The 21,537-nt window shown below is 35.5% G+C and overlaps 1 protein-coding gene across 6 annotated transcripts in view; it reads right to left on the bottom strand.

Annotated features, from left to right (window-relative positions):
- cyst (rho guanine nucleotide exchange factor 18 cysts) overlaps positions 1–21,537 on the bottom strand; it is a 203,711-nt gene that overhangs the window by 29,702 nt on the left and 152,472 nt on the right. For all 6 annotated transcript variants that reach the window (XM_083140739.1, XM_083140764.1, XM_083140772.1 and 3 more), the window contains 8 exons: positions 21,171–21,208; positions 19,592–19,683; positions 13,008–13,112; positions 11,768–12,232; positions 8,912–9,066; positions 7,451–7,583; positions 3,646–3,803; positions 2,203–2,312 (listed from right to left, as the gene is read on the bottom strand). In XM_083140739.1, coding sequence (XP_082996865.1) covers positions 2,203–2,312; positions 3,646–3,803; positions 7,451–7,583; positions 8,912–9,066; positions 11,768–12,232; positions 13,008–13,112; positions 19,592–19,683; positions 21,171–21,208 — 1,256 coding nt within the window. The remainder of the gene's footprint in view (positions 1–2,202; positions 2,313–3,645; positions 3,804–7,450; positions 7,584–8,911; positions 9,067–11,767; positions 12,233–13,007; positions 13,113–19,591; positions 19,684–21,170; positions 21,209–21,537) is intronic.

Genomic DNA, 21,537 nt, shown 5'->3' with positions numbered 1-21,537 from the left:
TTCGATCCCCGGCCGGTTCAAATCCGGGAACTTTTCTAACGATGGAAGCGGCCCCGGCGCCCACCCAGCGTCGAATAACATGGGTACCTGGGGGAAACCCTGGGGGGTAAAGGCGGTCAGGGGCGTGATGCTGATCACATCACCCCCACTCACGACCGGATCAAGAAAGTGTGGGGCGTTACCCCCACACCCCCTATACGCCTTCATGGCGTGGTGCTATGCACAGGGGAACACTTTACTTTACTTTTTTTTTTTGTATGTTTGTCTTTCTGTCACATTCTATAGTAAATTTTTCAATCATTATTACATTTTTCAAATAGGATAGTTTAATCATTCATCTGTAAGTTTATTAGTAAATTTGTTGGCAATTTTCCATAATCATCATTTATATAAATATTTTATAGAGTATATATTGAGAGCATAACTTTGTCAATTTGTTACTGTTAGTATAAAAATCAAGGCAAAAACATTGTAGTCACTGGGCTGTGGCGTCACTGCCAAGACCATGTAATTTGAAAATACATGTTATTCTAAACATTATTTTATCCTCAGTATTAATGTTAATGATACTCCATTTTGTTCAGCATAGAATCAAGCTGTAATGTCGTGGTAATATAAGGCACGTATGTGTTTGTAATTAGAAGTAGCAGTAAAATACAAATAAAAATGAAACTTTCTCAGTAAAAATTAACTTTACCAGAATAAAACGTTTAATTGAGGTGTAATCTGGTGATTATGTTCTCAGTTTGATGACTAAGTATTCAGCGCTGTCAACTAGGTTTATTGCATTAGCAGCCAAATTCCAGTTTCAAGTACCGTTAGATAAGTTATCCTCTAAAGCAGCCTGGTACTACAAATAGATCCACATTATGACAATTATCAACAATGGTTAATCACCCTCAAAGAAAGATGCAAGAGAGCTTTCACACCAACATGGCAAGTCGTGATTCCATTGAACATGAAAGTGGCAAAGAGAGAGAGAGAGAATGGGCACACTTTTTCTGTTTACCAACTACACAAAATAATCCTTTGCCTGGATAAAGCATTCACAGAACTTGAAACTGGGTCTCCAGCATTCAATTCCATTGCTCTACCAACTGAGCTACTGAGATGAACCCTAGTTTAACCTGATTTTGTACTTCTGCTGTATTATCTGTGTGAAAATGTCTCTGTTAGTGATACTGCAACAAGATCTGTTGCCTCTGATGCCAACAGTGTCTAGAATCTCTCAGCATGGAGCTGAACATTACCTTATAATTTGCATACATATGAGATGTACTACATATTTAAGTGACAGTTACACACTGGTAAAACAGCAAAATGCCAGGTGAAACCATGGCTAGCTCAGTTGGTAGAACAATGGAAAAGTATGCAGGAGTCTTGGATTCAAGTTCTAGTTGAGCCTGCATTTTTCACTTAAATTTATACATAGTACATCTCCTGTGTGTGTTAACATAAGATAATTCACTATGCACATGAGACAATTAGACTGAGGTGCATATTGTATGCTAAAGAAAAACTTAGCCTGATCTGAGACACATCCAGATGACACACAGCACGTGAAGCATATCTCAATGCTACAGCATGAAGAGTTGCATTGTTTCGTTGTTTGTTTCATGTAACATATCGCTCAGATATTATGCAACATGTTGAATTCAGCATGTCACTTCTATGTGAAATCTCCACCCTTTAAAACCAAACAATCAAACAAAGTCTTGTGCAGCACATTATGCTGCTATGACATGTAACATTCCTATTGATTGGTTCTCAAGTGATATCTCTCTCATGTCACTTCAGTGTGAATTCTTTAGATTTCAATTCCATTTATATCTGTGCAGTGAGTGAAAATATTGAGAAAAATAAAAGCTACTAAATCAAAAACAACTTTCAGTTCTGTACCATAATCATCTATGAGCACTGTAGCACAATGTCAGGTGAAGAAAGGGGAAAGGAGGATACAAATATTTAAGATGATTTTGAGCTTTAAAAATGCCACACCCCAAGATTCAAGTGAAGCTCACTTCTCAAAGCAGGAAAAATTTGCTTTCTCATTGCATTCTATATCAACCTTTCTTCCATGTGAATAACACATGCAACATATTTCCAACATGCATATTATGTGAGTGAGAATCTTAGCTGGTTCATGCTTCAATATAGCTTTTATAATGTAAAATAACTGTGAAAATTTGAGTCAATACTAACCAACAATTTGACGAATCTGGGCTTGTTTGGCATCAAGGCGTTTCTTTCTCTCTTCCAAACTAAGCAAGGAGCCATTCTCCTCTTCTTCAGGGCAATTCTGCACTGCAGATCTAGAATGCAAACACAAAGACATAAATAAATTTAAAAAAAAAAGAGTAATGTAATTTTAAATATTGAAAGCCAAAGTAACTTATAATGATAATTCTATTACACACAGGGTGTTTCATAATTTCTTAAGGGTTACAAACATGTGGTAAATGTGGACTACTGGACTTGACTTGAAGAAACTAGTGCAGAGTAAAAGAACAAACCATTTTTTCATATCTAAAGATATTCATATGAATTTTTTCAAACCAAATTTCTTTACTTTCCAGGCCTATATAGCATTTTAACAAAGTAATTTATTATTACTTTATTATTACGCTACAGACTACTGGCAGCTGCCCTCTTTACAAACACAGTTGGAATGTATTTTAGGAATACAAGTTCCTTGTTCTACATCGTAGTTCTACAATGCCTTTCATGATCAAGTCATCCTCTTAGTGGCAGTCAATGGGCCGAGGGGTGGGAGTGTGTCTGCCGGCATTTAGACCCACAGGTGTATGCTGATCTTGGCACTGAACGCAGCAGTGTTTCAGTATCCAGATAGCTAGTGTCCAGTTTGCATGTGTTTGTGAAGTGTTAAGTTGTTCACAAGTGTTTTAGATTGTTCTGATTTATTTTTCGTATTACTGGTGCTTTTCTGCAGTCTAAAAATGCCATGCAATACGTAAAATTTAAAACAAGGAATTTTTATGTACAACCCTTACATCATTACGAATTGATGTCGGGAAGTTAAAAGGGGTTTTTCAGCAGAATTCCAAGATTTTCTTTTCTACACAGAGACAGTGTTTGAAAACGTGTGAACAAATTTAGGGAAACAGTTCTGTTCTTGATAAGAAGGAAAGGATGTAACGGCATGTGATTACTGAGGAGAAACTAGACGACAGAGCACGATTGGAAGAAACAGACATTTCCATGACATCTGCGTGGCAAAGTACCAAGCTTTTAAACCTGAAGCCATACATTGAAAGATTTGAAAGAAAATATCAGGAGAGAAATTGAAGCAATTTCGGAAGAGGAACTGATACGTGTTAGTGAAAGTTTCCGAAAAAGATGGCATAAATGTGTGGATGCATGAGGACATCATTTCCAACACCTCCTTTTAATTCTAACTGTCAATGTAATGTAGCTACTGGTTCGAGTTAGGCAGATGTTGCATCCAGTTTGCTGGCAAACGTGCTCTCGCTGCCTGGTGTGCTGGCTGCCGCTCTGAGGACGACTCAACCGTGCTTTTTCACATAGCCTTAAACTGTATACTTCTTTTATGAACACCTGTGTATTGTATGAAAGGAAGCAATGTGTACATTTAAGAAATATGTATACACTTGTAAATTGGCTTACCTTATTGCTTCAATCCAAACATGTTTGTCTTTTGGCTTGTGGACTTTGAGCTCAAACATCTCTGGTTCAGCAGGATTGGAAGAAATGAGGTAAATGCCACGAGACTCCTGCCCAGCTTTCTCTCGGACAAGGAGCTTCTGCAAGGACACTACCCCTGCCTGGAAAATAAAATAAGTTATGCATGTTACAAAAATATTATTACAATTACAAAGTGGATACCTCGTTTAGAATAATCTACAATCAAATCAATACACTAAACAAATTCACTGCATGTACCCAATGAAATAAATTTTCGATAGCTATGCAATTGCCCTTCAATTTTTCCATACGTAAATTTATAAAATTGCAATGATCTCTATTTACATTTGAATCATGTTACAATATTCAAGCACTGGTATCAGTTGGAACTGACAAGAGTATTCGGTGTGGACATCAGCTCAAAGTATTGATTCACGCTCAATTACAATTAGAATATACATTTGTAGGCATTAAAAACTGCAGTTCGAAAAATTTGGAAAATAGGCATTATAAAAGGCAGGAAAAATAAAAAAGGCCTATAATAGGCATTCAGTTCTACATATTATTGTGAATATCCTTAAATTCAAACAGTGGAATCCCGATTTTACAGTTTCCCGCATTATACATTCAAACTTCAAGGTCCCAACTAGCAAAATGTTATACAATTTTCCTTGATTTTACATTTTCCTACATTTTAAGTTTTTCCATCTTGTCCCCCCAACAAAAAACAACGTAAAATCGAGGTTCTACTGTACTTTCTTCCATACTTCAATACTTTCATAACATTAACAAATATAATTTCATAATGCATGGCAAGGAATGTACAAGTTTTGCATTGAAGGGAAATAGTATTATACATTTATTCATTCTCGAAACAGATAAATCTTAAAAATTATGTTCTAACCTTAAATATTAGAAGTTATATATATCAAAAATTGCTCTGCAGGCATGGATTTGTTATTCTGAGAATAAATAATCTCAACTTAGAAAGAAATACATATTTCAATAACCAAACATTACATTTTTCTGGACTCGCAAAGCTCAAGTTCAATAAAATGAAAGAAGGATAATTCATATTTGTATTTTCTTGTTTTGCATCACTTTTCTGCCACTTTTAGCTAATCGTGACAATAAGGATGCATGATAATGACATTCAATTGATGATGGAACATTCACAAAGGAACAGACATGCTCAGATCAAGACTCAAACCTGGAACCTTTGATGTGAAGTTTGTGACTCAACTGTTCGGTCTTGTGGGTGGCTATACAGGGTGTATCATAAGTAATGGCGCAAACTGACACAGTTGAAAGTACACAATAATAGAAACTAGGGATGGGACGATATGAAATTTTGACCGATACCGATAAAGTACCGATATAAAGTTTACCGATACCGATAACCGATATTCTACCGATCCGATATAAAATTGGAAATGGTCCTGGAAGAACCTGAAAGGTTCATTGACCTCCTTAAAAAATGTGTTTCAAAGTGACTGCAGTGCAAGAGAAATTGCATACTTAGACATTTACTTTTTAAAAAAGTAGGGCATGGAGATTATCCATAAAAATTACAACAAAAATGGCAGAATTTTGCACTAAACTATCAGATATTTATCGATATATCGGATCGGTAAAATAATCGGTAATTTTACCGATAAACCGATACACCGATATGCCTATATCAGCAAATACCGATAGAGTACCGATTAATCGGTCCCATCCCTAATAGAAACAAAAGTCTCAGTAAACATGGGTCTGAAAACGAGCCATGTGAATGTGTGGTTACAAGCCGCCACTGACTTCATTGTTTGTAAACGTCGTCCTCGTTGGTAAAATGCTAATAATGTGTGTGAATGTGTGGTTAGAAGCCGTCACTGATTGCATTTTGTAAACACTGAGTGCTTTACTCCTTTGCACATTCAGAGGTTTGCTCTTTGTTTACAAAACAGAACATTTCCGAGAGGTGGAGTTGTAATCAAACAGGATGGATATAATCAGTACAGAGAATTGTACATGATTGTGACCAATTCCGAAATGAACTGGGGATGTTCGAAAGAATTCAAAACTCAATGCGGAATTGCGTACAGTGCAAGGATGACACTTTGAACACCTCCTTTAACAGGTATGAGTGTACAGTAGTTGTAACATACTAACGTTTGTTAAATTAAGTAGAATTCATAATTGGGAAAAGAGAGACGCGGTAGTATATAAATACGGAGAAACTAGTACTCACTTTTATCCGCGAAGCTGTTTTTTCTTCTTTTTCGATTAATTTCAGTGGCCACTGCCACCATCCTCGTTGGAACTTGCTGCGTTGTTGCTCGACTACGAACAAAAGACGCACGCCAAGCAACAGCGCAGCAAGTTCCAACGAGGATGGTGGCAGTGGCCACTGAAATTAATCGAAAAAGAAGAAAAAACAGCTTCGCGGATAAAAGTGAGTACTAGTTTCTCCGTATTTAAGTAGAATGTTCAATAAAAGCAATGAGATATCAAATTACTTTTCTTACTGTATTATTAGCATTTTACCAACTAGGACGACTTTTACAAACAATAAAGTCAGTGGCAGCTTGTAACCACACATTCGCAATTACAGTAGAGCGTCGATTATCCGAAGTAATTGGGGGACATGGGTGTTCGGAAAACTGGTTTGTTCGGATAATCGAACTGTACATGTTTATTTGCCAAAAAGAAGTACTGTACAGTAAATTTATTCATAAAAACAGGCATCTCTTTAAGTATTACAAAGTAACGTACAAAGGCAACTTTAGTAGGAATATATAGTATGTGGTACAGTTTATTAAACAAAAATATGTACATATTACATACGCATGGATGATGGACGGTAGGGTGGGAGAGTAACAGGTGCGAGCGAGTACACAGTTCGGTTAAGCGGTCGTTCGGTTGACCGACGTTCGGATAATCGACGCTCTACTGTATATCCAAAACGGCTCATTTGCAGACCCATGGTTTACCGAGACTTGTTTGCTTCTATTATCGTGTACTTTCAACTGTGACAGTTTGTGCCCTTACTTATGATACACCCTGTATAAGGCTAACAAGATGGGCAGGCTTACTCTAGAGGCATGGGAGAATGAACTTTTTCATACAGGTCATTTACCATTACATTGAAGATGACGTCAAGGGGCAATCTTAGTCTTACATACAATTTAACTTATTGTGAGTTATAGTTGTAATTTGATAGATTGAGTTGGTTTATTTTGCTTGGCTTTTCTGCCACTTTTGGCTAATCGCAAAGATGAGGATGAGTGATGATTTGATGAAACTGATCAAGGGACACTCTCAATGAAACATGCATGCCTAGTCTGGGATTCGAACCTGGGACCCCTGGCATCATAACCACTCAGCAACGGAGGTCAGCAATCATAGTTGTAAAGAGGGAAGGGGGGCGGGGAGCACCTACGCATGCTCCTCACATCTGCCTGTGAGAAACCTAAAATAAAAAGTCACAAAAACATGCCTTTTACAGCTGGAATTATTTTTTTACCTGCTTTTGAAACATTTTAAGCAATTATAGGCCCTTGCATTAAAATAGGAACAAAAATTAAGGGCTTTTGGAAATAAAATCTTGAGAAAGATATTTGGCCCTGAGAGATATGGAACCGCACGAGAGTGAAGGTTACACAATACAAAACTGCATAATCTACATTCATCCCCTGATATTATTATAATAATTAAATTGTGAAGACTTCATTGAGCAGGCCCAGAAGGACATTTAAATGAAAAATACATATATAAAGAATTGTATACTGCCAGAGAAACGTACCTTATTGTCTGGTGTAAAAAATGAGTATTTGTGATTATTTTCCTGAAGAAAAAACAGAACATCTGAGAGAACAATAACCATGGCTGGCTGCATTTTCCCCCGCCCCTGCATCAGCATGGCACAACCTTCAAACCTGCAAAACAAAACATTTACATTTTCTACGTGAAATTTCGTGTTTCCACTTTGCATAATTGGATAGATTTTTTCCAATATTTTCTTTGCACTGTACCCTTAGTGAATGAATGCAGTGAACCTTCAAAATTAATAAGAAAAAACTATCAAATTGTGCAAAAGCAGAAACACAAAACCTCAGTAGGTAATACTTAAACTGTGTTTACCGCATCCATCATGAATTTACATTTTTATCACAAACCTCCTACATAAGTAACAAGTTTGCAGGGGAGAAAGTTTTGTTACTTCAAGAATAATAATAATGTACACAAAAGAACACAGGTGAAGTACTAAACAACACAGTCCTCGCTTTTGACATATTCTAACGGTACATATTTTTTTTTAATAACAAGTGGAGCACAGTGATTTATCTGGGAAGGGATTTAAATTGTAGATGATTTCTTTAGAAATATGCTTTGGGAGAATTTCAATTTCATGAAAACAAAATTTCCAGACTTTTCCAAGTTTTTCACAAACCAAGTCATTAGGGCAATTCATGTATTTACACATGTGATTAAGAAGGTCACTACATTTTAGCTAAACACTTAGACAAGTTACTAACAAGAAGGGAACGTGAACAGAAATTGACTGTTGGATACAAGAGCTTTTAAGTAATATTTGCCACTTATTGACTAATAATGGTTAACAAAGAATTCTTTTTATAAAAAAAATCATAAAAATTATGGCCTAAGTAATATATATTTATAGTACAGTAAAATTTAGTAATATATGTATTAATCCCTACTTCAACCAAACACAATACAAAAAATTCTACTGGAACAACTTGTATCAAACTAAAGTATAGTATGTCCACAACAAATTTAAAATTTCTTGCTTGTCCTTTCTCCTTTGTTCAAACCCCTATTTTTAATGCACTACTACAAAAATGTTGATTTTTTTTTCAGAAAAATGGTAAATTTCCCTGACACTTCCATGACTTTTCCAGCAAAAGTAAATTCCAGACTTTTCCAGGATATCCACATTGGTAGACACTCTGTGCTTCCATATCAGTGTGAAATATCTAATGATATTTAGAACACACAATAAATATAAAGTTTTTATAGCAGTTTTTCTTTTGTAATGTTGCAAATGGCATTACATTTCTGGAAAATAGTCATGTATGCAGGAATCTGTTAAATATCAGATACTGATAAATTCCCTCACTACTTGTGATAGACAAACCAATGTAGTTTTTTCTTTTAAATAATCATACATGCAACAAACACTTATTTATTTGTTATCTGGTACACACTAATTTCTTTATGTACAAAATTTGGTTGTAGCACTTACCTTAATCTTCTATTTGCAGACAAAATATCAGATTTCTTGAATCTCTGCCCGCGATGAATTGTAGATGATTTGGCATCTATCCTATTGTAAATTTCCAACTTCCGATCCTCCTTTTCTTTTTCAGCTACTTGAGCATCAACTTCAACAAGGATTTGCTGTTTTCCAAGAAAAACACACAATGTAAATGCTATCCAAAAACAGTAGTAATGCCCATTTTTTTTCTAAATAAAGAGTAATTTCATTTAAAAAGCAGTATAACATGCCAAGAACAAAACTGAGCTCCCTCCCAACCTGGTGCCCTCCGATCTCTCCTTTTATGGAAAGATGGTTATAAATATATGAATTAGTTTTCAGTACTTTATGTCTTATTTCTTCTTTGTTGAGAAGCTGGAGAGCATGTCACAGGAAGTTGAGTAATTTTCAATTTGGCCTCAACATTTCACTTACTGCGGTGGCTAGGATTTTGGTGACCTTAAAATTGCCAAAAATTACCTTTAAAAAATGCATTTATGGCCTAATACATGCAAGAAAATGTCCTATAAACTTAGAAAAATGACCTAAAAATTCTGAAAGATTGTAGAACAAATTTATAAACTACCAAGAGAAATTCCAATTACAATTAACGTTACAGTATCGATCACATGTTCATTGTGTATGGTAGTACAAGTAAGAAAGTTCTATTTTTGTCATCTTTTACTCTTTAAGTACTGAGATGCAGTACACAACGAAAATCATATGCAAATTTTCAAAAATGAATGATTGTCGGTTGTCGGACAACAGAGCCTTGTACATGGAAAAACTTGCTGTTAAGTCACTTTCAATTCCATGAGTGCAAATTGCTTCCCTGACAAAATGTCCGATACAGAGCACAAAACTTTGTACCCCTAGTTTTATAAAGAATAATGTGTCTGGCGATGATATATTTACTGATAGAGGGGGGAAATCACATTGTTTGAGCTGAATTGTTACACAACAGCTTGTATCAACAATACTGCACAGAATTTCTTTGTTTCTTCAAACGCAGTTGTTCAGAACTGCATTAAAGGCAATGAGACGAGGGTCGGGAACCTCTCCCTTTCAGAGTTACATTTGCATGTGTCTTTCACAAAAATGTAGAAAATTGCATAATATGACTTTTAAAAGGCCGAAAAATGACAAACGGTTTAAAAAGTTTGAAAAATGACCTTTACTCCAAAAAGGGTCAAAATTTTTTTTAAAAAATGCCCTAACAAAGGCATCTCAATTTATTCACTTACAAGTAAAACACGTTCGTATCTACTTATGCAATGTTTCTGCCTTACCAAAAAAAAGATGCATTTGCATCAAAATCCTAGCCCTAGAGATGAGATGTTAGGAACACGTTATAAAAGTAAAGGTCAAGTCACTCGTAACAAATGGCTGGTAAAAATAGGGCAGGCTATACATATGCAGAAGCTTCAAATGTTTCATTAGACTGGTCAGGGCATATTGTCACTTACTTTTGAAATGCATCCCTCAGTGGCATCACACACACGTACACATACACATGAATTAACTGTAAAAAGCATGCAATGTACTGCAATTGGGACCGAGTATTGAGAAGTGTTGTTTTGAATTTAATTACTGATAGGAGCCAATACTTTTCTGGGACTGGGCATCTTGTAAAAGGCACTTCTGTGGAGTTTAAACACTAGAAATTATGAAATTTTTGTGTGACCTAAGGAGACTTTTATTGAATGACAACTACTTTAATAATCTGATTTTTGCATTGGAACAACTTTAAATTGTGTTTACATTTTGGTAATGGTGGGAAGTGTAATGAATACAATATTTGATCAGAGTTAATTGATTGAATTGGTTTATTTTACTACGATTTTCTGCCACTTTTGACTAATTGCGAAGATGGTGATGGTATGATGAAATTGATGCATGGACACTCACAAACAACCATGCTTAGGCTGGGATTCGAACCCAGGACTCCTGGCATCATAGTGTTATGTGCTAACCACTCTGCCACAGAGGCCGGTTTTTGATCAAAGAGGAATTAGTGTTTGAAATTAGACCTCAACATTTAGATGCCATTTGGGACTTAATGCATATAACTGAGTTGCGAAATTAAAAACCTAGTCACCTAATTCTACCTCAATTAAAACAAAAATAGCAATGTATGAAAGACATAAACATTATTTTTTGCTTTGGTAGTGATTAAAAATTATGAAAAATAAATTTAATAATTTTTGCAGTTTATTACAAACCCCTAGCAGTTAGTTGATCACATTGTCACAAAAGTTGTCTCAAATTTCTCTCTTTCAATATTTATCAAAGTGAGCAATATAATGTTTTCTCTTGATAAAATATATGGATATTTGTTAAATATAAAACATCTTAATCTCTACCCGACTGTATTCATTCAGTGTTAACAAGTGCAATTTGTTGTATAAAAATCAATGGAATACAAATGAGAATTTACAACTATATCGGTATTACCAATTTCAGAAGTTACAAAAAAAAAGGGGGGGAAGTGCTCCCCTGTGCTTAGAACCACATCATGAAGGCATATAGGGGGTGTGGGGGTAACGCCCTACACTTTCTTGATCTGGTCGTGAGTGGGGGTGATGTGATCAGGATCACGCCCCTGACTGGAAGTTACAAATTCAATAATTTTAAGATATACTTTGAAAGTTAAAGTAAAAAAAAAAAAGACCCACTGTGTCCTTTGAATGCAGTTGTCTAGTAACCAAAAGTTCAAAGTTTGCATGCCAAGAGAGGCACATGGCACAAAACAACAAATTCTAGTCATGTTTTCGTAACTTGTGACCAAACACTGGTATTAACGAAGCCTAATTGCAATTAAAACAACAATAATTCTCAACTCACCTTAACAAGAGCTAGTGCTCTGCTAAGCTTCTCTTGTTCCGGTTTATTGTCTTTGGAAGTTTTTATAAGTGGCTCAATCAACAAGGGGTACTTTGTTAGTCTTTGCGTAACAAACAAGATGCACTCGGGAATCCCCTTCTTCTTCAACAGGGGATTCCCCTGGCAGTGTCGCACGAACTCCCCAAATCTCCTGTCATGTTGCAGGTAGCACTTGTACATGTCCACTGCATCGCGATGCCGGCTGCAGAACTCACCATATGCTGATTTCAGTTTTTCAGCACACTCGCCAGAGAACTGTTCTAGCAAAATATCACTAATGCTTTCCACTATTTGAGAGCTCCTCTGCCGCCGCCTCAGCTGACTGAGAAACCCAAGGTGGATTTCTGTGAGATCATTCAGTCTTGGGAACATGCGGTCCACATTCTGGCCAAGGTGGAAATATTTCTGCAGACCTTCCACAAATACCTATTGAAACAAGAAAGTTATCATCATTATTATTTACTATTATTTATGAACAGTACACTATTTTACAAGAGGGAAAGCGTTTACTAACTTCTCGGAGTTGAAAGAAAAACTCTCACATCGTGTATATCAGTTCCAACATTGTTGTTTCTTGTTGACAAAACATACAGTTGCCAGATCTTATGTTTTTTAATACCAAATCTTTATCACCTTCACTAGATTTTACTGTCTTGACTATGCTGGTATCCAGGTGAAATAATTTTTTTCTTCCAAAGTCCATCACTGTCATTTAATTATTATTTTTTTTTTTAAAATTTCTAATCCTACTTTTACATTTCTTACATTATAATTAATTTCACTTCTTCAAGTGAAGAAGTATGATGAGTTTTTATTACCTGTCATGCAAAACATGAACATTTACAACCTTCCTTATTAAGTATTAATGCTAAATTCTCATGAATTTGTATTTGTAAATTCCGAATAGTATGTCAATTGATCTGGACCAGAAATGTGACAAGGTAAACTTTGTTTATTTTTCAGTCAACAATATAACAAACAAAATTTGATTGACCTCTGTAAGCCAGCTGGGCAACTTCTGGCCATACCAGTGTAATTCCCCTTACGATGGACAGCATATATTTGGAAGAAAACTTTGTGCTCTTTTCAAATGTGCAGACATGTACAAAAATTCTAAGAAAGAACTATTTACCACAGAGAGTTAAAGTTTTACTGCAAACCCGAAATTTAGAACATCTCATTATGAAATGTGGCATCTTACCTTTTGCATTACCCTGAGTGTCAGACAATGATGTTTCTCTGTCAAAATGAACTCATAAATATGCTCCTGTCGTTTAACCTCCTTTTCTTTCAGTTTCTTTGTTACCTACAAGAATGAAACAGAAGCCATATAGAAATCAAATATTATTGAAACAGGAAGAAAAGCATATTATATATCTTTATACATTCTACAGCTAACTTAAATATGATGACAGAAAGACGTATACACTGACATATATTTGTGCCTTGTCAATAACTGATGTCCTTCTCATGTTACATTGTATTTCTATCATGTTAGGCTCATCACACTGATGAGGATGAATTATTTCCAGGCCAGGAATTGAAGTTGAAACCATATGTGACAAGATCAAGATATGGAATCTGACATTAGGAGATTTGAAAAATATGCCAACATAAACTTAAGCAGTATACCTTTTCAGTCCCAAGGCCATTTTCACAAGTAAGCCTCTCTGTCCCGAGCCGATTTTGAGCAAAATGCAGAGTTTCAATTAAATGAGTGTAGATCGGAGACTAATTGCCCTACAGAGATGAGTGATATACCGTTGTACGTGGAATGAACCAGAGATTCAGACTATATGAAATTTATGCAAATTCGGCATATATGTGGTGGGTAGGAGGGGGCTAACTCTCAAAATTCCAAAACTTCGGGGGAAAAAAATTGGTTCCCCCACCCTCCCCCCAAGAAAAAAGTACATGACAGTGTCGACATGCACATGGAAATGATCGCTGACATGTAAGGAACACAAAAATATTTGCATTATTATCATATGACCAATGTAACTTGAGTTGTACCCCCAAAAGGAATGGTCGGTACGCCACTGATTCAAGCTTCAAAATGCAGCGGTACCTTGAAATGACTTTAGCTCAGAGACTATTTGTCCTGGAGATATGAACGATATACCATTGTTCGCAGAATGAATCGCAGATTCAGATGATATATAATTTATGCACATTCGGCGTATATATGGAGGGGAAAGGGGGGGAAATCCCCTGAAAATACTTTTTAAAAAAATGGGGTTTCGCCCCCCCCCCCCCAAAAAAAAAGGATATGAAAAGTTCAAAATGCACGTAGAAATTATCGCCGGCATGTAAGAAACAGAAAAATATTTGCATCATTGTCATATGACCAATGGGTCATTCCACGTCAGTTCAACCAGGCCAGGGAACCCACCATCTCAGATTTTTATGAAAGTTGGTACATTCAATCCTTCCATGGTGGTAAGAAACCACATAAAATTTTTCGCCTCTAACTCATCTGGTTTCAGAGTTATGGCCTCTCAAACTTTCAGCCAAGTCTCGTTTTCCTTCATTTCCGAAGCCCTCATTGAAACCTGCAGTGCTTTACAAAAAAAATTCTATCTCGCTCACACATGATTCAATCCTTTTGAAATTTCACAACAATATTAACCAAACAATAGGCATTTCAGAAAAAAATATGACATCACATGATATCAATATTTTAGTAAAACAAAAAATTAATAAAAAAAAAATTAGCAGGATTTTGTTGCCGAAAACATGCCTTGCTAAAATTTCAATTATCATTAAAAGGGAATGAATTAATACCAGCATAAGTATTTTTAAAATTAACCTGGATATGTATTCTAACTTACCCAGCAATAAAAGTTATGGTTATTTTATTCCTTCTATAAATATAATATACTTATGTCTGATATTTGGATGAAATGGCTTCCGGAGTATTAAAATATTTTGGTTAACTCAAAATCAATCAAATAATGTGTTATAAATTAATCAGTGAAGCAAACTCGAAATTCTATACTTTTGTTTATTCTTGTTGTCTTATTATTTCCTTGCTTATTTATAAAATAATTTACCCATATATAAGCAAAATATATATGGTTCAAAAAAATCTTTGTTTAATGTTGTGTTGTTTGTAAGCAGCAGTTTGATGATATGTCAACATTACCTGAGAAAGAATAGCAATGAAGATGACAATAATGGTAATAATAATAATAATTTATATTATTTTATTAATATGAAATCATCATTGAACAATATCAGTTATTATGGTATCCCCTCCTGCTTCAACATTTGGTGTTTGATGATTTATCCATATAGATATTTAAATGTGATTGACCAAAACACAGGTTTAAAAATTACTGGATATTCCATATATTGCCCATATATATTTTTTACCTTTCCATATATGTGCATGCAACATATACAAAAATTTACTATGTGACACAAGTTGTATACTTTGACACGTTGGATTATCTTGTCCATTGAACTTAGAACCTTTTGCCATCCAGATGTTGTTTCTGGTGGATCAACAACAGCCAGCACATGGGGAATTGTTACTGCACATATATCTTCATGTCTTGGCCAATAGAATGATGGGGAAGGAGCATGGGGGTGAAGAAACTTTACATCATCATCTCCTTGATCTTCATCCACTTGAGATACCATTCCAAAATACCACAACTGATCATACTTACAAGCAATGTAACATCCAGGAAAGAGTTCATGTACGGTTACAATAACAGATTGGCAGTTTTTCAGACTGTACGTGAGAGATGGGGTCTCATCTTGACTGATTCTTCTAGCCACAATGGTGCCTGCAGAATCCAGAGGTCTGAAATTGTGGAAACTTCTAGTGCCTGGAATTGTTTGTACATCTGAAACCGGTTTTGAAGTGTCAAATGGGTTGAATCTACTTCACCTTTCCCAATAAAGTGAAATGCAATATTTGTAATTTTTTCCACACAGAAATTGTAAAAATCCCCTTCTGTTGTGATCTGTCTCTCAAATGGTCTCTGTAAACTCTGTTTTCGTGCCAAGCGTTTTGCTGTTCCGCCAATCCCATTACATTCTGATTTCCCATGGCTTGTTGCAAAAAATGACCATTGTGCCTCTAGCTGGAAGTCCTCTTCATGCAGACACAAGTTGAGAAAGTTGTATTTGTTTTTGTATTGAGCAGCACTCCTGTCTCGAAAATAGTGTATTTTCTTGACATGTGGAAAATTTTCTTTCAGAAATCTCACGACTATTCCTTGAATTTTGTAAACCATGTTCACATCATGCTTCAGGTCATTATATATGATACAGTGTGATGAAACAATATTTTCCCCAACAGAGTTCTTACAGTAGACTACCACAGGATGTACAGTACATGACTCAGAAGTCCAGTGGTAACCTTGGGCCTCATCTTGGATTGTAAAAGATTGGATTCAATCTTTTATTGTAACCGTACATGAACTCTTTCCTGGATGTTACATTGCTTGTAAGTATGATCAGTTGTGGTATTTTTGTATGGTATCTCAAGTGGATGAAGATCAAGGAGATGATGTTGTAAAGTTTCTTCACCCCCATGCTCCTTCCCCATTATTCTATTGGCCAAGACATGAAGATACATGTGCAATACCAATTCCCCATGTGCTGGCTGTTGTTGATCCACCAGGAACAACATCTGGAAGGACATACCACTTCTCAGACATCTCCATGATATCAGTGCAGGAAAGAATCATACATTTGGATGGCAAAAGGTTCTAAGTTCAATGGACAAAATAATCCAACGTGTCAAAGTATACAACTTGTGTCACAAAGTAAATTTTTGTATATGTTGCATGCACATATATGGAAAGGTAAAAAATATACAGGGTGAGTCATAAGTCTCCATACAAATGGTGAAAACTGTGACTAATATTTATTTTTCCTTTTCAGGCAGGTGAACCAATGAAAAAGAGATGCCACTAACGAAGGAAGAATGGATTGACATCATTCTGTTGGCTGGGAGTGGTACCACCCATCATGTAGCACGTATATGTAATGCAACACACAGAATGCAGGTAACCCATGACACCGTGGCCAAACTTATCAAGAAATTCAGAAGGACAGGTTCATTTGTTGCTGTTTTTGGTCTTCCAGGCCTGCTTTCGTCGGCGACGAACTTTGGCCAAAGTGTCATGGGTTATCTGCGTTGTATGGGTTGCATTGCATGTACGTGCTACATGACGGGTGGTACCACTTCCAGCCAACAGAATGATGTCAATCCGTTCTTCCTTCGTTAGTGGCATCTCTTTTTCATTGGTTCACCTGCCTGAAAAGGAAAAACAAACATTGGTCATCGTTTTAACCATTTGTATGGAGACTTATGACTCACCCTGTATATGGGCAATATATGGAATATCCAGTAATTTTTAAACCTGTGTTTTGGTCAATCACATTTAAATATCTATATGGATAAATCATCAAACACCAAATGTTGAAGCAGGAGGGGATACCATAATAACTGATATTGTTCAATGATGATTTCATATTAATAAAATAATATAAATTATTATTATTATTACCATTATTGTCATCTTCATTGCTATTCTTTCTCAGGTAATGTTGACATATCATCAAACTGCTGCTTACAAACAACACAACATTAAACAAAGATTTTTTTGAACCATATATATTTTGCTTATATATGGGTAAATTATTTTATAAATAAGCAAGGAAATAATAAGACAAGAAGAATAAACAAAAGTATAGAATTTCGAGTTTGCTTCACTGATTAATTTATAACACATTATTTGATTGATTTTGAGTTAACCAAAATATTTTAATACTCCGGAAGCCATTTCATCCAAATATCAGACATAAGTATATTATATTTATAGAAGGAATAAAATAACCATAACTTTTATTGCTGGGTAAGTTAGAATACATATCCAGGTTAATTTTAAAAATACTTATGCTGGTATTAATTCATTCCCTTTTAATGATAATTGAAATTTTAGCAAGGCATGTTTTCGGCAACAAAATCCTGCTAATTTTTTTTTTATTATTTTTTTGTTTTACTAAAATATTGATATCATGTGATGTCATATTTTTTTCTGAAATGCCTATTGTTTGGTTAATATTGTTGTGAAATTTCAAAAGGATTGAATCATGTGTGAGCGAGATAGAATTTTTTTTGTAAAGCACTGCAGGTTTCAATGAGGGCTTCGGAAATGAAGGAAAACGAGACTTGGCTGAAAGTTTGAGAGGCCATAACTCTGAAACCAGATGAGTTAGAGGCGAAAAATTTTATGTGGTTTCTTACCACCATGGAAGGATTGAATGTACCAACTTTCATAAAAATCTGAGATGGTGGGTTCCCAAACCTCTTTTTTTTGGTTGAATTGATATGGAATGACCCCAATGTAACTTGAGTTGTACCCCCAAAAGGAATGCAAATTTGGTGTATATATGGAGGGGGAAGGGAGAAAACCCCCAAAAATTATTTTAAAAAATTGTCACTTCACCCAAAAAATGTCCTCGCACTTGGGCACAAAACCACACCTACGCACAACATTCACGGACGAAAAGCTAGAACACAGTGAAAAATGAGCGCCGACTCTTGCAGCTGATTGAAATTCTATTTTTAGACAATGCAGGGTAACTCCTGTCGCAACTTGTGGACACGTGTGCTAAAAAAACAAAGGTTTCCTTCAGCGCGCTTCGAAATTCCATTCTCACAACGCAGATTCAACAACCAGTCTTCCCCCTCCCCCACCCCACCCCCTGCTTGCGCCCTCACGGAAAACTTTCATTTTGACATCGGATACTGATAAACAAGCTTCCTTCGAATGCAGTTCACAGGCGGGAGTGAAAATCATTGCTTTAGAACAACAAAGCCGGTCTTCCTTTGTCGGCAAAAATTTTCCCTTGAAAAGAGATGTAAAAGAGAAGTCCCTTTTCCCGCCTTTTCCCCTCCATTTTCATGAAGACAAAAAAAAATGCAAAAAAAACATTTCTGTTAAATACATGTGTTAGGAACAATATAAAAAAAATCGAAATTCTAGCCAAAAATAGAAACGTTATAACGTAAAAACTACGACCTTGACACAGCATCTCGATCGAGACGCTTGGGACCATAAGGCTTACTTTTGGGTATCTCGATCGAGATGCTTGGGACTGAAAAGGTTAAGCAGTATTCTGGCCCTTACTAATCAATTGCCATTGCTGATGATGTACAAATTGATGTATAAGTTAAGTAATTAATTAATTATTAAATTACTTCATTGTGGAAAAAAAAGTCTGCAAGTTTGAGATACATTGTCTGGTAGAAATTCTCCCACTTCAGAAATAATTTTCATTCAAAAAATTAAAAGTACAGTAATTTTAACAAATGTTAATGAAAACTTTATGAAAATACTAAATATGTACCTGAAAGAAAAAACTACATCTCTAACTCCTGAGATAATGTGTGTATTTGTGCTTGGGCTTGGGGATATCTATGTGCTTTGCAAGTGACACTATTTTAACAGGTCCTGAGATTAAGGTTTAAAGACACGCAAAAAAGCATTATGTTACTATGTCTGCCCATATACTTGTTCGCCAATAATGCCTTTATCTACTTTACCCATACTATAATGATCTTTCTCATTGATTTCTTTTTCTTGTTGATGATATTTCACAGTCAATCAAATCTACGACCCATTATGAAGTGATTTGTTATTCTGTATGCATGAAGAATGTGTGCATATTAAGGTGTCTAACATATATATTGAAAATTTATTTTCCCCATTCATTTCGTTAAATGAGGAAAAAGAAATCAAATTTCAATAACAGCAATACCTCTTTTCCTACTGTTGGTGTCCATGAGTCAGGCTCATCATCCTGCAATCCAATTTCTGGGTGTGTATCCAAGTCATATACAGTAATTGGGCCTATAAAAATAAAGACCAAATTATATTTTTTTAGTATGAAGAAAAGTATAGTTTTCACTGACAAATATAACCATACATAGAGACAACAATCGAATAACAGTGACAAGGAAGCATTGGGACTTTTATTAAGAGGGCCCTAAACTAAATCCTTTGAGCATCTTCAATGGACAACATGTGGTTAGTGCTTGAAGCTGCAGTGCCTGCTATCTGGCTTTCTAGATGCAGATACACTATTATTTATTTCAAGTAGGTCTCCAATTCTCTTCAAGAAACTGAAGTTTTGGAGGCTAACACCAGGAATATATGCTATTAAGCTACGTGATGGCTCTCGTTAAATACTATCGTATTTCACAGAAACAACCAACAAAACATCCCTTGTTAATTATCTGATGATCCACACAGTTCAAATCTAGTGTAAAAAGAGGTGCCATTTATAAGCATTTATACAGGGTTATTACAAAAGAAATAAGACACTTTCGACACTGTAATTTCATATGTAAGTTTGTGTTAGTAATCCTATGTATGTACCTTATGTTCTATGCACCTTATGTTCCAGGGCAGATACCACGACCATAAAATAATTCTTCCCCCAAAAATTGGTGAGTATTGTCATCAACACTTGCACCATCTGTTGTGATGTGTAGTTACAGGATATGTCCAGCACAAAGAGCACGACTAGTTGCTACCTTGCTTAACTAGCGGTGACAACCAAAGATATTGTAAACACTACTTGCTGTCAAAAAATAATGAACCCTCTTTTTACATGCTCATAAAATTTTACTCCATGGGAGGAAGAACTGAAATATACCTCTTTGGTAAGCGTGAAATATCTACTTTTAGACAAAGTGAGCAGCTTGATTTTACTTTCGCCTCCGATTAATTCAGACAAAAATGTGTGAAAAAGTGTATTTTTGTCAAATTCAGTTGCTTTTGATTGATTTGGTTTATTTTACTTTGCCTTTCTGTCACTTTTGGCTAATAGCGAAGATGTGTTGAAAATGATTAAGGCACACTCACAAGGAACACCAATGCCCAGGTTGGGATTTGAACTCGGGATAGCATGCTGTGCTACCCACTCCACCACGAAGGCTGGCTCGAAATCGGTTGCATGTAAATTAACTTATTGCTGTGGGAGGGCCTTGGTGAAAACAACATTGTCAAGTGCAATGGTACCAACATTCATCCTCATTCTATGGTGCTATACAATTGGATGTCTGTTCAATAGTTTTTATTTTATACAAGTATTGATTTATAAATGGCCAGCCAAGAAAACGATCTCTATTTTGCCTTTCAACATCTTGATGATGCCATTTCTGAATAAACAATAATATAAATCTTACATTTAAAAATTGCTACTATAATCTTGATTCCAACCAGCGTCTTACTATCACAAGTGAACTGTTTATTCCCTTCCACAGGAATTCTAACTTTTTCATGCATGCTTATCTCACCCTCAAATACCTAACTACATAAAATGGAATACTCACTCTCATCCAAAAATTCAAACTGCATTTCATCTGAATAGCTGAAAGACAAGGAAAAATATATCAATGTAAAGACCATTCAGTCACGGTTATGTTATGTTATATTATGTCCATTTTAATGTACAGTATAATATTCAATGGAAAAAATGATAAAAGCACATAATTTTGTCTCAGCCATTTTGATATCTAAGTAAAGATATATAAAGATATATATATATATATATATAAAACTACACAAATGCACATGTCACAGTATGTACAAAATATGTTGCTCTGATCTTCAGCTCGATACTCTGAAATTAGTTGTACACTTCAGCAAATTAGACACTACTGAGCATTATAACATTAGGGCCTAAGTATCTGTTGCAAT

Source organism: Lepisma saccharinum, chromosome 1 (genome assembly GCF_977018435.1).
Source record: "Lepisma saccharinum chromosome 1, izLepSacc3.1, whole genome shotgun sequence".
NCBI lineage: Eukaryota > Metazoa > Arthropoda > Insecta > Zygentoma > Lepismatidae > Lepisma > Lepisma saccharinum.
This window is presented reverse-complemented; position numbering and strand designations above follow the sequence as displayed.